The sequence below is a fragment of the Oncorhynchus gorbuscha genome, linkage group LG26, assembly GCF_021184085.1.
Source record: "Oncorhynchus gorbuscha isolate QuinsamMale2020 ecotype Even-year linkage group LG26, OgorEven_v1.0, whole genome shotgun sequence".
Lineage (NCBI taxonomy): Eukaryota > Metazoa > Chordata > Actinopteri > Salmoniformes > Salmonidae > Oncorhynchus > Oncorhynchus gorbuscha.
Genome location: NC_060198.1, coordinates 2,217,792 through 2,231,788, shown reverse-complemented (window position 1 = coordinate 2,231,788; position 13,997 = coordinate 2,217,792). Strand labels below are relative to the sequence as shown.

Below are 13,997 nucleotides of genomic sequence, written 5' to 3'. Positions count from 1 at the left end.
TGGAGAGAATACTCCCTCTCCCTCTCTCTCACTGTCCCTCAGAGATGGAGAGAATACTCCCTCTCTCTCTCTCTCTCACTGTCCCTCAGAGATGGAGAGAATACTCCCTCTCCCTCTCTCTCACTGTCCCTCAGAGATGGAGAGGATACTAATAACATGCAAACTAGGGGTGTATGGAGAGATGGGAGGGGGTAAGAGGGGTACAACAACTAAAAAGGGTGCAGAACAAAGGCTGGGGGGCGCCAAAAGAGGGGCGCCAAGTTTCCACGACAACAGAACAGAGCCAAGAATAGTTGGGGGGGTCACATGGTGTTGAGGGCTTTTAAATCAGCGAGTAGAGCTTGAAGCCTGGGATCAGTCCATGTGGTGGATGCCAATAGCAACAATATGAGTGGGATTGGGACCCACAACCACAGTAGTGTGACGGTGATGGCGTTTGATATGAACAGGACCGCGGCTCTCACCACGGTCGACCAGGATATGAACGCAGCAGTACATGGTAGGTAAGGTCAACTATAGGGCTGCTTTTTGGTACCTATAAACATATTGTAAGAAGGCTTACTGTTGAATCTAGCCTCCTCATTTGTAAGTTGAATTGGGAGTGTTGTTAGTTGAGTGGGACTTTGTGTCTTGAATACGTTTCAGTGTTTGTCTTGAAATGAAGGTGAACCTTAGTCTTCACTTGTTTTCCCCTCTTCTTAGAATATGGTCACCATAGTCACTTGTTCCTGTCCTTCTTCTTCCAGAGTTCAACGTGTTCAACATCATCCTAATGTCTCTAGCCTTGTGTGTTCTCACCATCACTGGCCTGTTCTGCAGCATATCCTGTCACAACCGCAGACGGTAAGACTTGATGTACTACAATACCCATAATGCTTTGTACTACATATGAATCTTTGCAAAGATTGTATATTATATTGACAAGATATTGGATATGTCCTCAAATAAGGAAGGCAGGCCGGAGGAGGTGAGATCAGGTGGAACCATTCTAGCCAATGAGAGGGAAGATAATCGCGTAAACAGGCCATAGAGTTAGATAGAGCACTCATCTTTGTATCTGGGGTATTGTAGCATCTGTTAGAGAGCATTGGCAGCGCCATTGAGGCTAACTCTATTTAAAAGTCTTCATCATTGATTGATTGTTCCTAACTCATAGGAATCCCCACTCAGTTGACTACTTTAAAATGGTGGAGGCCCTCAATGGCAAGGCCCATTCTAAAACAGGTTATATCCAAGATGAGAGTTCTATCTATCTCTATGACGAAAGGCACATCTCCGATATAAAGTCGGTTTTTGGGCAAGTTGCAGAAATTCCACGTGCCCACTTACAGTGGGGCAAAAAAGTATTTAGTCAGCCACCAATTGTGCAAGTTTTCCCACTTAAAAAGATGAGAGGCCTGTAATTGTTTATCATAGGTACACTTCAACTATGACAGACAAAATTAGAAAAAAATCCAGAAAATCACATTGTAGGATTTTTAATGAATTTATTTGCAAATTATGGTGGAAAATAAGTATTTGGTCACCTACAAACAAGCAAGATTTCTGGCTCCCACAGACCGGCTCCTCTGTCCTCCACTCGTTACCTGTATTAATGGCACCTTTCTGAACTTGTTATCCATATAAAAGACACCTGTCCACAACCTCAAACAGTCACACTCCAAACTCCACTATGGGCAAGACCAAAGAGCTGTCAAAGGACACCAGAAACAAAATTGTAGATCTGCACCAGGCTGGGAAGACTGAATCTGCAATACGTAAGCAGCTTGGTTTGAAGAAATCAACTGTGGGAGCAATTATTAGGGAATGGAAGACATACAAGACCATTGATAATCTCCCTCGATCTGGGGCTCCACGCAAGATCTCACCCGTGGGGTCAAAATGATCACAAGAACGGTGAGCAAAAATCCCAGAACCACACGGGGGGACCTAGTGAATGACCTGCAGAGAGCTGGGACCAAAGTAACAAAGCCTACCATCAGTAACACACTACACCGCCAGGGACTCAAATCCTGCAGTGCCAGACGTGTCCCCCTGCTTAAGCCAGTACATGTCCAGGCCCGTCTGAAGTTTGCTAGAGAGCATTTGGATGATCCAGAAGAAGATTGGGAGAATGTCATATGGTCAGATAAAACCAAAATAGAACTTTTTGGAAAAAAATCAACTCGTCGTGCTTGGAGGACAAAGAATGCCGAGTTGCATCCAAAGAACACCATACCTACTGTGAAGCATGGGGGTGGAAACATCATGCTTTGGGGCTGTTTTTCTGCAAAGGGACCAGGATGACTTATCCGTGTAAAGGAAAGAATGAATGGGGCCATATATCGTGAGATTTTGAGTGAAAACCTCCTTCCATCAGCAAGGGCATTGAAGATGAAATGTGTCTGGTTCTTTCAGCATGACAATGATCCCAAACACACCGCCCGGGCAATGAAGGAGTTGCTTCGTAAGAAGCATTTCAAGGTCCTGGAGTGGCCTAGCCAGACTCCAGATCTCAACCCCATAGAAAATCATTGGAGGGAGTTGAAAGTCTGTGTTGCCCAGCAACAGCCCCAAAACATCACTGCTCTAGAGGAGATCTGCATGGAGGAATGGGCCAAAATACCAGCAACAGTGTGTGAAATCCTTGTGAAAAATTACAGAAAACGTTTGACCTCTGTCATTGCCAACAAAGGGTATATAACAAAGTATTGAGATAAACTTTTGTCATTGACCAAGTACTTATTTTCCACCATAATTTGCAAATAAATTAATAAAAATCCTACAATGTGATTTTCTGGATTTTTTTCTCTCTCATTGTGTCTGTCATAGTTGAAGTGTACCTATGATGAAAATTACAGGCCTCTCTCATCTTTTTAAGTGGGAGAACTTGCACAATTGGTGGCTTACTAAATACTTTTTCCCCCCACTGTATATCAGTGCATTCATAACAAACATTACGAAACGTCAATTCGATCAAATAAGCCTCAAATAGCAAATTAGCAATTACATTCTTTTATTGACAAATTCAACACTCCCTCGTTGACCTCCATAAAAAAATATATTCTTCTAAATAAATTATTTTCGTGGACAGATTTTGGGTGGAGTAAAACCTCTCGCTTTGCATCTCCTGAAACAGTCACAGGAGGTAAGGCTTGTTGTACTACAGTACCCATAATTCCCTATAATTCATATATCTAAGTAAAGAGGCTCTACAGCATCTCCTGTCACGGTCGCAGGAGGTCATCTGTCTCTGGGTCATGTTTATATCTCTGGCTTACAATTACATTTACATTTAAGTCATTTAGCAGACGCTCTTATCCAGAGCGACTTACAAATTGGTTACCTCTCTGAGTCATGTTGGGATCCTCAGCTAAAGTCACCTTAGTAATGACTCTCACTCATTAGCCTACATTGGAGCAAACAAAATATTTGGTAATTGAATATGATGCTTAAATTACATTGAACCTTTGAAGGTTGTTTTGGTGACAAACCTAGAAGTGTAGCCCAGAGGAGGCTGGTGGAAGGAGCTATAGGAGGCCAGTTCAATGTAGAGGCTGGAATGGAATTAATGGAACGGAGTCAAAACATGTCATTTCCCTGTTTGATGCGTTTAATACCTTTCCATTTATTCCATTCCAGCCATTACATTACAATGAGCCCGGCTTCCTCTGGCGTAGCCTTTTCCTCACTGTACGACTCCACATTTAACACAGTAGAACAGTGACACTCCATGGACATATGATGAAACTGAATGGTCTTTTACTGCAAAAGTTTTTACCATGTTGGTTTACCATGTTGGTGTGCACACAAAATAATGGACATTTTAATGCATTGGTTTAAAATGACCAGAAAGAACACATAGAAAGTCCCACAGTTCCCTGAAAGAGCATTATATCTTTTCCCACCTCCAGGCTGTCGAAGAGGGCCCATATGTATGAGAGTGCTGTGCTCCGTGACGTACCAGTCAACCCGGTGGACATCAGAGCTGTCAAGAGATCCGCCAGTTTCAGAAACCCTCTCTCATTCTTCAGAAAACAGGAAGCATCTAAGGACAACTCCAGAATCTACTACATCTACAGTAACCCTCTACCCATAGGGCTGGAGGAAGAGGACAATATCCAGAATATCACCCCTGGTGGATCGAAGGAGCAAGAAGAGCTAACCTTTCAGGACTACGCCAATGATCCCAATAGTGGTATCATCCTGGACCCGCCCAACTTCTACATGCAGCTCTAGAGCAAGGTGGCATGTTCCACTTCATGGGGGTGTTTGATTTTTTTGTCCTATTCAAGTTTGTATTTTGGGAAAAACATTGTCTAAAGTGGATGAACTTTGATGAAGTTATTTGGAAGTTGTGAACGATCCTTTTTCCACACTTGGATGTTTATTGAATCGCCATAAAACAGTTCAGACATGGATGGTGATGATGCTTTAGAAAAGAGGCATAGCGTGAAATACACAGAGACCAGAACCATAGATAGTAGCTTCTCAGAGAAAATATCAAAACAAAAGGTTATCATCACTGCTGAGATGAGCGATCAAAATTGTACTCCTGGGCAATACAATTGAATTAAATAAGGGTCAGTCACAGAATAGCCTTCAGGCGATTGGCTGGGTTTCCCTGATCAGCCAATCCATGGCCTCCTTGCGGCCCTGCCTCTCCAGCTCTGCTCCAATCGTCTCCCGGCACTGCCTGTGGTACTCGTTCACCCAATCACGCTGCAGGAAGAGAGAAGAGAGTCACACACAGAGTGATAACATACAAAATGGCAGAACTATTACTAATCGATTTCCCGGTTTCAAAGGGCACCCGTGGATATTTCCTGAAGACCTCCTTATACATGATCTTTGTCTCCTATGGCAAAGCTGATTTGAAACTGAAAGATTGTTTTATTTCTGGTCTACTACGTGTCACTTAATTCCACCAAACAATACAGTATTTCTACATAAGTTTCAAGGGCTGTTTAAATTTTAGAGCTGCATAATGATGACTTTTTAAAATGAGAAATAAATGAGTGCTTTATTTTAGTATAAATAAATGAGTGCTTTATTTTAGTATAAATAAATGAGTGCTTTATTTTAGTGTAAATAAATGAGTTCTTTATTTTAGTGTAAATAAATGGATGACACCTCCTAAAGAAAGTGAAGTGTGTTTGGTAAAATATGAATTCCAAAGAATGGGGACCAAGACTGACCTCTTTCTGGGTGAGAAGATCTGTGTTTACCATCTTGGCTTGGATGGGGACCAGAGTGAGAGGCTCAAACGTCAAACTGCCCTTGTTCCTGTAGTTGTACTGAGCACACAGACACAAAGGTCACATGGTCTTCACTAGCCTTCACACTTCATTTTACACGTAGTCAGTCAATCTGTCTCCATAAACATCAATACTCATTCTTCACTCTATACACACTTCACTTCATTTCATACTTATTCAGTCAATCTCTTACCTTGGGTTTTGCTGGCACCACCAGAACAACGTTTTCAATTCGAATGCCAAACAAACCGTCCTCATAGTACCCAGGTTCTGAGGAAAGGAAGGAGACACGTTCAGGTATGTGTGAGAGAGAAACAAATAGAGACGGAAAGAAACAGAGAGAGAAATAGTTCAATTGTCTGTGTGTTTGTGTATGCATGCATAATAGTTAGTAAGTGTGTGTGTGTATGCGTTCCTGCATGTCTGTGTGTCAGCATGCATGTACGTGAGTCTGTGTACGTCCATATGTGTGTGAGTGTACCCACCATCGCTGACAATCATGCCTGCCTCCAGGGGCTCGTCGGCGAAGGTCTTGTAGGAGATCCCACAGGGTCCCTCGTGGACATTGAGGAAACATCCCACCCCGTGGCCCGTACCATGAAGGTAGTCCAGCCCAGACTCCCACAGCGCCTGGCGGGCAAACGAGTCCAGCAGGTGGCCTAAGGGTGGAGGGGGAGGAGGGGGGAGTGGAGGTTTACATTTCACATATTAGTCATTTAAAAACAAACACTGGCAACATTGAGTACTCCACAAACAACAAGGTCTCACCTTTGGTTCCGTTGGGGAAAATGGCAGCGCTGACAGCTATATGTCCCTTCAGAACATAGGTGAAGGTTTCCTGAGATACAGAGAGAAAACCTATAGGTCACTGAACATACCACTGGGACTTTCCTTCTGTCATATGCTGTAGCAGGTCATGAGAGGAGAGGCATATGGATAATTGTTACCTTCTCATAAGCAGAGGGGGACCCAAAGTGCATGGTGCGGGTGACGTCTGTTGTTCCATCACTAGAAAACACCAGAATTTATGAGAACAATAGGTTTTATTTGTAACGTGTTTTTCTTATGTGTCACATTATTATGTATTACATGTAGCATTATGTGCAGCATTATTACATGTAGGATTATGTGCAGCATTATTACATGTAGGATTATGTGCAGCATTATTACATGTAGCATTATGTGCAGCATTATTACATGTAGGATTATGTGCAGCATTATTACATGTAGGATTATGTGCAGCATTATTACATGTAGGATTATGTGCAGCATTATTACATGTAGCATTATGTGCAGCATTATTACATGTAGGATTATGTGCAGCATTATTACATGTAGGATTATGTGCAGCATTATTACATGTAGGATTATGTGTAGCATTATTACATATAGGATTATGTGTAGCATTATTACATGTAGCATTATGTGCAGCATTATTACATGTAGCATTATGTAGCATTATCACATGTAGGATTATGTGCAGCATTATTACATGTAGCGATTATGTGCAGCATTATTCACATGTAGCATTATGTGCAGCATTATTATGTGTAGCATTATTACATGTAGGATTATGTGCAGCATTATCATATGTTAGGATTATGTGCAGCATTATCACATGTAGCATTGTGTAGCATTATGTGCAGCATTATTACATGTAGGATTATGTGCAGCATTATCACATGTAGGACTATGTGCAGCATTATCACATGTAGGATTATTTGCAGCATTATCACATGTAGGAGTATGTGCAGCATTATCACATGTAGGAGTATGTGCAGCATTATCACATGTAGGATTATGTGCAGCATTATCACATGTAGGATTATTGCTTATCATATACTGGGCTCCAGAGTCGAGGAGGTAGATTTCGTTTAGAGAGAGAGTTCTGTTGGTTTCAGGAAGGGGTCTATAGGACAACAAAAATAAGTACATAAATACAAAATAAGTTATCAAAAACATGATTATAGACAACTCTACATTAATTACAGTGTAATAAAGTTCTACAATAAACAAAGGAACCTGTAATGAATGATTGCTCCGTTTGGTCCAACACTGGAAATGGATGGGAAGCTGAGTCCGACAAAGTCTTTCTGTTGGCTGAAACCACATAAAATACATTAATATTTATGTGTGTATGTAAGCAATAAGGACTGAGGGGATGTGGTATATGGCTAATATACCACGGCTGTGGGCTGTTCTTAGGCACGCATCGCAGAGTTGAAGGAGGTACATACAGTTCCTAATTGTTTCAATAGAGGGAGTTAAAATGCTAAATATCCCTCTCATGCAAAAGCCTCTGACTCACTGGGAATATCCCAGTTACATACTCCTCGTGTCCGCTCTACTCTCTCCTCGTCTCCTTCTCAAAACCTATTGGATGAGAAAGCCTGAGAGATCCCTCCCCCAGTGTATGACCTTCTCCTCCAATTGCCAGTGTAGTGACTGCAGGGAACCTAGACAATTTTGAGAAAGAGATGAGAGAGCTGTAGTGCAATTGTCCTATTCTTTGAGCTTCAGAAATGATTTTGACTGCCCAGTGATAGTGACTGCAGGGAACCGAGACAATCTGAATCTAAAGATCCAGTGTAGTGACTGCAGGGAACCGAGACAATCTGAATCTAAAGATCCAGTGTAGTGACTGCAGGGAACCGAGACAATCTGAATCTAAAGATCCAGTGTAGTGACTGCAGGGAACCGAGACAATCTCAATCTAAAGATCCAGTGTAGTGACTGCAGGGAACCGAGACAATCTCTAAAGATCTAAAGATCTCAGTGTGTAGTGACTGCAGGGAACCAATCTGAATCTAAAGATCCAGTGTAGTGACTGCAGGGAACCTAGACAATCTGAATCTAAAGATCAGTGTAGTGACTGCAGGGAACCGAGACAATCTCTGCAGGGAACCGAGACAATCTGAAAAAGATCCAGTGTAGTGACTGCAGGGAACCGAGACAATCTCAATCTAAAGATCCAGTGTAGTGACTGCAGGGAACCGAGACAATCTGCAATCTAAAGATCCAGTGTAGTGACTGCAGGGAACCGAGACAATCTGAATCTAAAGACAATCTGCAATCTAAAAAGATCCAGTGTAGTGACTGCAGGAACCTAGACAATCTGAATCTAAAGACCAGTGTAGTCTGCAATCTGAAAGATCCAAAGGAACCGACACCTAGACAATCTGAATCTAAAGATCCAGTGTAGTGACTGCAGGGAACCGAGACAATCTCAATCTAAAGATCCAGTGTAGTGACTGCAGGGAACCGAGACAATCTCAATCTAAAGATCCAGGATCATCAGTGAAGTTGGAGAGCAAACATCAGAGACGTTGTTGTCACATAGCTTCATTATTTTATGGTTGAAGTGAAAAGTAGAACCCCACCTGCGTAACTCCTCGGCCTTATCTGCTGCGGATATCTCAGTCACTGTGCCTTTTGGAATCTAGAAAACCACAACCACACAGTACATGACACGCAGTCATTGCAACACTCACAGCCAAAAGGTCTGCAATCATAAAAGTGTAATACTACTTTCAGCTACAAAACTACTGGAAATTACATTTAAAAAAGTACATATAAAGTACCTCTTTTTCCAACCAAGCGAAGAGCTCACAAAGGGCGACAGCATCCTTGATCTGTGGTTAAAGGAGAAAAAGTCCAACAGGATCAATGGCTGGTTGATGATACAATTATGGTGATTTGATGATGTGTAAAATCAAAGTAAATAATTGTAAGGGTCAAAAGGTTAAAGGTAACTCACATGGGCCATTTTCATCCCTTGAATCTCAGTGGCGTTCTTGACAGCTTTGGCGAGGCAGAGAGGAGTGTAGGGGATAGGAGACCGGTGGGCCTGTGGGACAAAACAGAACAACAAAGCAATGAATTAGTAGGTACCTGATGCTACACATATCATTTGACTAAATAGGCCTACATGTAAACTCAGCAAAGAAAGAAACGTCCCTTTTTCAGGACCCTGTCTTTCAAAGATAATTCGTAAAAATCCAAATAACTTCACAGGTCTTCATTGTAAAGGGTTTAAACACAGTTTCCCATGCTTGTTCAATGAACCATAAACAATTAATGAACATGAACCTGTGGAATGGTCATTAAGACAATAAGGTCACAGTTATGAAAACTTAGGACACTAAAAAGGCCTTTCTACTGACTCTGAAAAACACCAAAAGAAAGATGCCCAGGGTCCCTGCTCATCTGCATGAACGTGCCTTAGGCATGCTGCAAGGAGGCATGAGGACTGCAGATGTGGCCAGGGCAATACATTGCAATGTCCGTACTGTGAGACGCCTAAGACAGACAGGGAGACAGGACGGACAGCTGATCGTGTAAACAACAGCTGCACAGGATCGGTACATCCGAACATCACGCCTGCGGGACAGGTACAGGATGGCAACAACACCTGCCCGAATTACACCAGGAAAATACAATCCCTTCATCAGTGCTCAGACTGTCCACAATAGGCTGAGAGAGGCTGGACTGAGGGCTTATAGGCCTGTTGTAAAGGCAGGTCCTCACCAGACACCACCAGCAACAATGTCGCCTATGGGCACAAACCTACCATCGCTGGACCAGACAGGACTGGCAAAAGTGCTCTTCACTGACGAGTCGTGGTTTTGTCTCACCAGGGGTGGTGGTCGGATTCGCGTTTATAGTCGAAGGAATGAGCGTTACACCGAGGCCTGTACTCTGGAGCGCTGATCGATTTGTAGGTGGAGGGTCCGTCATGGTCTGAGGCGGTGTGTCACAGCATCATCGGACTGAGCTTGTTGTCATTGCAGGCAATCTCAACGCTGTGCGTTACAGGGAAGACATCCTCCTCCCTCATGTGTTACCCTTCCTGCAGACTCATCCTGACATGACCCTCCAGCATGACAATGCCACCAGCCATACTGCTCGTTCTGTGCGTGATTTCCTGCAAGACAGGAATGTCAGTGTTCTGCCATGGCCAGCGAAGAGCCCGGATCTCAATCCCATTGAGCACGTCTGGGACCTGTTGGATCGGAGGGTGGGGTCTAGGGCCATTCCCCCTAGAAATGTCCAGGAACTTGCAGGTGCCTTGGTGGAAGAGTGGGGTAACATCTCACAGCAAGAACTGGCAAATCTGGTGCAGTCCATGAGGAGATACACTGCAGTACTTAATGCAGCTGGTGGCCACACCAGATACTGACTGTTACTTTTGATTTTGACCCCCCCTTTGTTCATGGACACATTATTCCATTTCTGTTAGTCACATGTCTGTGGAACTTGTTCAGTTTATGTCTCAGTTGTTGAATCTTATGTTCACACAAATATATACACGTTAAGTTTGCTGAAAATAAACGCAGTTGACAGTGAGAGGACGTTTCTATTTTTGCTGAGTTTATTAACAAAAGTACTTTACATTGTTTGGGGGTAACTCATCCCCATCCCACTCATTCTACCAATGTGACACAGCCATGCACAGTGGTCATTTTGTGCCTGACTACACAGTCGCACTCTCTCACCTTGGGAATAACCTGCATGAGCACCCACTACAGCCATTTTGTGTCAGGAATTACACAGTCGCACTCTCTCACCTTGGGGATGACCTGCGTGAGGGCGCAGCTGGCTTTGTCGCTGATCCACACCTTCTCCTTGGGCCCCAGGGAGGCACACACAGCCTGCAGCTCTGTGAACACAGACTCATAGGGGGCAGTCTGGATGCTAAGCTCCACCTTGGAGGGCGTGTCCAGCTGAAGGTGCTCCCTCACCGTCGGCACGGCCAGACGTTTGATGTCCACGAAAAGCCTAGGTGGGGTCAGAGGTCAGATTCATGACCTACTTCTCATGGGAGATCAAAGTATGCTGTGAATTCTATACTGTGTCAGAGAAAGGACAGTCGGGAAAGAAAGTAAGTAAAGTGTTTTTATTTTATTTTAGATTAATTAAGGTGCTTTTAGGATTTAGGTGCTTTTACCTGATTGTGTTCATTCCAACGATGGCGTACGCAAAGAAAACAGGGTTGTACTCGATGTCAGAGCCACGGAGGTTGAACAGCCCTGGGAAGAGTAACACAGTTAAAACACACTACCACTTTACACCTGTTTGGTGGGAACGATTTTTCCTGTTCTCCTTCAAAAAATTCAGTAATGTATGTAAGCATTTCATTGTAAGGTCTACTACACCTGTTGTATTCGGCACATGTGACAAATAAAATTTGATTTGGATTTTTATGTAGTGGTTTGAATCTTGTAAACAGCTATTTAACAATGTGTCTTCTGCTGAAAATAAATGAGCTAGCACTGTGTTATTATTAATATGATCCTAATCATTATTATTATTATTATTAATAATTGTATTATGATGTATTATTATGATGATGAGGTTACCCTCCTCACCCTCTAGGGAAGAAGCCCAGACAAACCCCCTCATTTAGTCACATTAGTCCAAAAGTGACTGGATGACTGCAATCAACATCAACATTGTCCTCCCTAATTAACAAACACTCTGGCCAGCCAATCAGCTCTGAGAGCTCTATAGGCTTGTTAGGGCCAGCTAACGAGGTGCTCAGACAGGCATCTACAGGGACACCCGTACAGCCTCAGGGTTCTTGGATCGTGATCAGAGGGTGTCGTGTCTACCTCACAGGGTTATGCAACCTAACTGTTTGGTGAGGTCATTCAATAATGTCCTGTAGGTCTACTGGTTGGGCAGATGTTTGTTCCAGCCCAGCACTAACACACCTGATTCAACCCATCAACTACTCTTCAATCAAGACATTTGATTAGGCTGTCATTGTAAATAATAATTTGCTCTTAACTGACTTGCCTAGTTAAATAAAAATGTGTTGAATCAGGTGTGCTAGTGCTGGGTTGGAACGAAAGCCTGTGCACCCTGTACCTCGACATGACCAGGGTTAGTGAGTTGGTGATATTTTATATGGTAATTCCAACGACTGTTTAGGGTGAATTATATAGGACACATTTCTCTGTGCTGTGTTATAGTAACTATATAAGTATGAAGGGAATCATACATGCAATCTCATCCAGCGCCGTGGCAACGAACCAAGAGATCTTCCTCTCGGCCATCTTGGATCTCAGAGCGGTCATCTTGTCCTGCCAGGTCAGACCTGGAACAGAGGAGGACCTGGATTAACTGTGAACCATTGATAAGGAAGATGTATCAACAACATTGTACACACATGAACAGCTACTACCTTTCAACCAATCACAGGATAGGATACATAACACCTCTAGAACGTTGAATAGGTCAATAATGGCTCCAAGCGGTACTACCGACCCGTGAACCCCAGGCCCAGGGTGAGGAGCTGAGTGGAGGGTCTGGTTGGACGGTCCATCCAGATGGCATCTATCAGGTTGTCTTGAACAGCCACCAGGGAGTGGCCTGCACTGGCCAGGGCCTTAGACATGTTCTTCCACTGGTCTGGATGGAACAACAGACAGGTCATGTAACCATAGTCAGCACCAAAATGGTAGATACTTAGCACTGGAAGTATAGTACACAACATGTGCTACATCATTATCACTGTGTTACTGTGTACGACGTAAGAGATGTGGAACTCTACGGACCAGCAGCAATGATCCAGGGGTCCACTCCTACTGTCGAGTTCTCAGGCAGCACACTGATCAGCCAGTCTTCCTGGCTAAGTGTCTCCTTCAGACCTGGTGACAGGAATCACCCGCAATGAGCCAAAAAATACTGACACATCTCACAACAGAGTCGACGGTCCCGTGTGTAGGATGTCTTATCAAGAGAAGCATCGGACAATCTATGCTACAGTGGTTAAGGGCATTTCTTTTAAAGTTTTAACGTTAGATGCAGAAGAAACCAACTTCCACTTATACTAGCTTCAACTAGGTGTCTTCAGATGCCATATCCATTCAAGAACTAAGAGTGTTGTTGTTGTTGTTTACCCATCTTCATGAGGGTCCAGTTGTTGTCCATCTGCTGGCTGGCCTGGAGGAAGTACCGTCCGTCTGTCCACAGGGCCGCATGCTTCTCTGTTACTATGGCCGTGCCTGGAGACATGTCATCAATCAATCAAGGCTACATATCTGTTCTCTGTTACTATGGCCGTGCCTGGAGACGTGTCATCAATCAATCAAGGCTACATATCTGTTCTCTGTTACTATGGCCGTGCCTGGAGACATGTCATCAATCAATCAAGGCTACATATCTGTTCTCTGTTACTATGGCCGTGCCTGGAGACATGTCATCAATCAATCAAGGCTACATATCTGTTCTCTGTTACTATGGCCGTGCCTGGAGACATGTCATCAATCAATCAAGACTACATATCTGTTCTCTGTTACTATGGCCGTGCCTGGAGACATGTCATCAATAGCTGATTCTTATCATGTCTTTCGTTGTCACTATGCTACTGTTCAAAGGTTGTCAAGCAAGGCTCAGAACTGTCCTGTTTCTATGGCCTGATTTCATTTTATTACAACGTGTCCAATCTCTGACCCTAATTCAATACAAGCAAATGTCTGTCTATATTATTTACAGATGCCCTGTTCTTTCTTAGGGCGTATAAGTTCACTGTTATAACAAGGTGTGCATTTATGGGAAATGACAATACAACTTTCCTGGTATTGTATGAAGTGTTGATTTCATCTGGTCTGACATGACCAAGGCTAAGATAAGTTTGTCTTTGTGTATTCACTGGTGTTCTCGCCATATCAGCCTCCTTTATAACAAGGGAACTAGATCCTGACACAAGTACACACACACACAATACCTGCGGATTCATTGAAGCCACAGATGAAT

General features: G+C 43.3%; 2 protein-coding genes across 3 annotated transcripts; one reads left to right on the top strand and one right to left on the bottom strand.

The window, feature by feature from the left end:
- The first annotated feature begins 305 nt into the window (after window positions 1-305).
- On the top strand, window positions 306-4,242 carry si:dkey-246e1.3. Of its 2 annotated transcripts, none has more exons than XM_046331724.1 (3): window positions 306-499; window positions 747-843; window positions 3,894-4,242. In XM_046331724.1, exons 1-3 carry the CDS (start codon window positions 388-390, stop codon window positions 4,216-4,218), a joined length of 534 nt encoding a protein of 177 aa, XP_046187680.1. In that variant the 5' UTR covers window positions 306-387; the 3' UTR covers window positions 4,219-4,242. The 2 variants fall into 2 exon arrangements, with proteins under 2 accessions (XP_046187680.1, XP_046187681.1); XM_046331725.1 differs by having other exon boundaries at window positions 306-503.
- Window positions 4,243-4,347: 105 nt separating this feature from the next.
- Window positions 4,348-13,292, bottom strand: LOC124016355 (xaa-Pro aminopeptidase 1-like). Its single transcript, XM_046331915.1, has 17 exons — window positions 13,142-13,292; window positions 12,797-12,889; window positions 12,507-12,650; window positions 12,241-12,336; window positions 11,185-11,266; window positions 10,805-11,015; window positions 8,995-9,084; window positions 8,819-8,869; window positions 8,618-8,676; window positions 7,260-7,337; window positions 7,075-7,146; window positions 6,185-6,245; window positions 6,006-6,075; window positions 5,723-5,896; window positions 5,431-5,507; window positions 5,178-5,276; window positions 4,348-4,701 (listed from the first exon to the last, which is right to left on the bottom strand). The coding sequence occupies exons 1-17, from the start codon at window positions 13,254-13,256 to the stop codon at window positions 4,582-4,584; spliced, it is 1,692 nt and encodes a 563-aa protein (XP_046187871.1). The 5' UTR covers window positions 13,257-13,292; the 3' UTR covers window positions 4,348-4,581.
- Window positions 13,293-13,997: the final 705 nt, after the last annotated feature.

Excerpts from the sequence above, each read along its gene's own strand:
- LOC124016355 (XM_046331915.1), bottom strand. The coding sequence starts at position 13,256 with ATGTCTCCAGGCACGGCCATAGTAACAGAGAAGCATGCGGCCCTGTGG. Across the intron at positions 6,076-6,184 it reads CCCCCTCTGCTTATGAGAAG|GAAACCTTCACCTATGTTCT; the intron begins GTAACAATTATC and ends TCTGTATCTCAG. Across the intron at positions 4,702-5,177 it reads ATCTTCTCACCCAGAAAGAG|CGTGATTGGGTGAACGAGTA; the intron begins GTCAGTCTTGGT and ends CTCTTCCTGCAG.
- si:dkey-246e1.3 (XM_046331724.1), top strand. The coding sequence starts at position 388 with ATGAGTGGGATTGGGACCCACAACCACAGTAGTGTGACGGTGATGGCG. Across the intron at positions 500-746 it reads TATGAACGCAGCAGTACATG|AGTTCAACGTGTTCAACATC; the intron begins GTAGGTAAGGTC and ends TTCTTCTTCCAG. Across the intron at positions 844-3,893 it reads TCCTGTCACAACCGCAGACG|GCTGTCGAAGAGGGCCCATA; the intron begins GTAAGACTTGAT and ends TCCCACCTCCAG.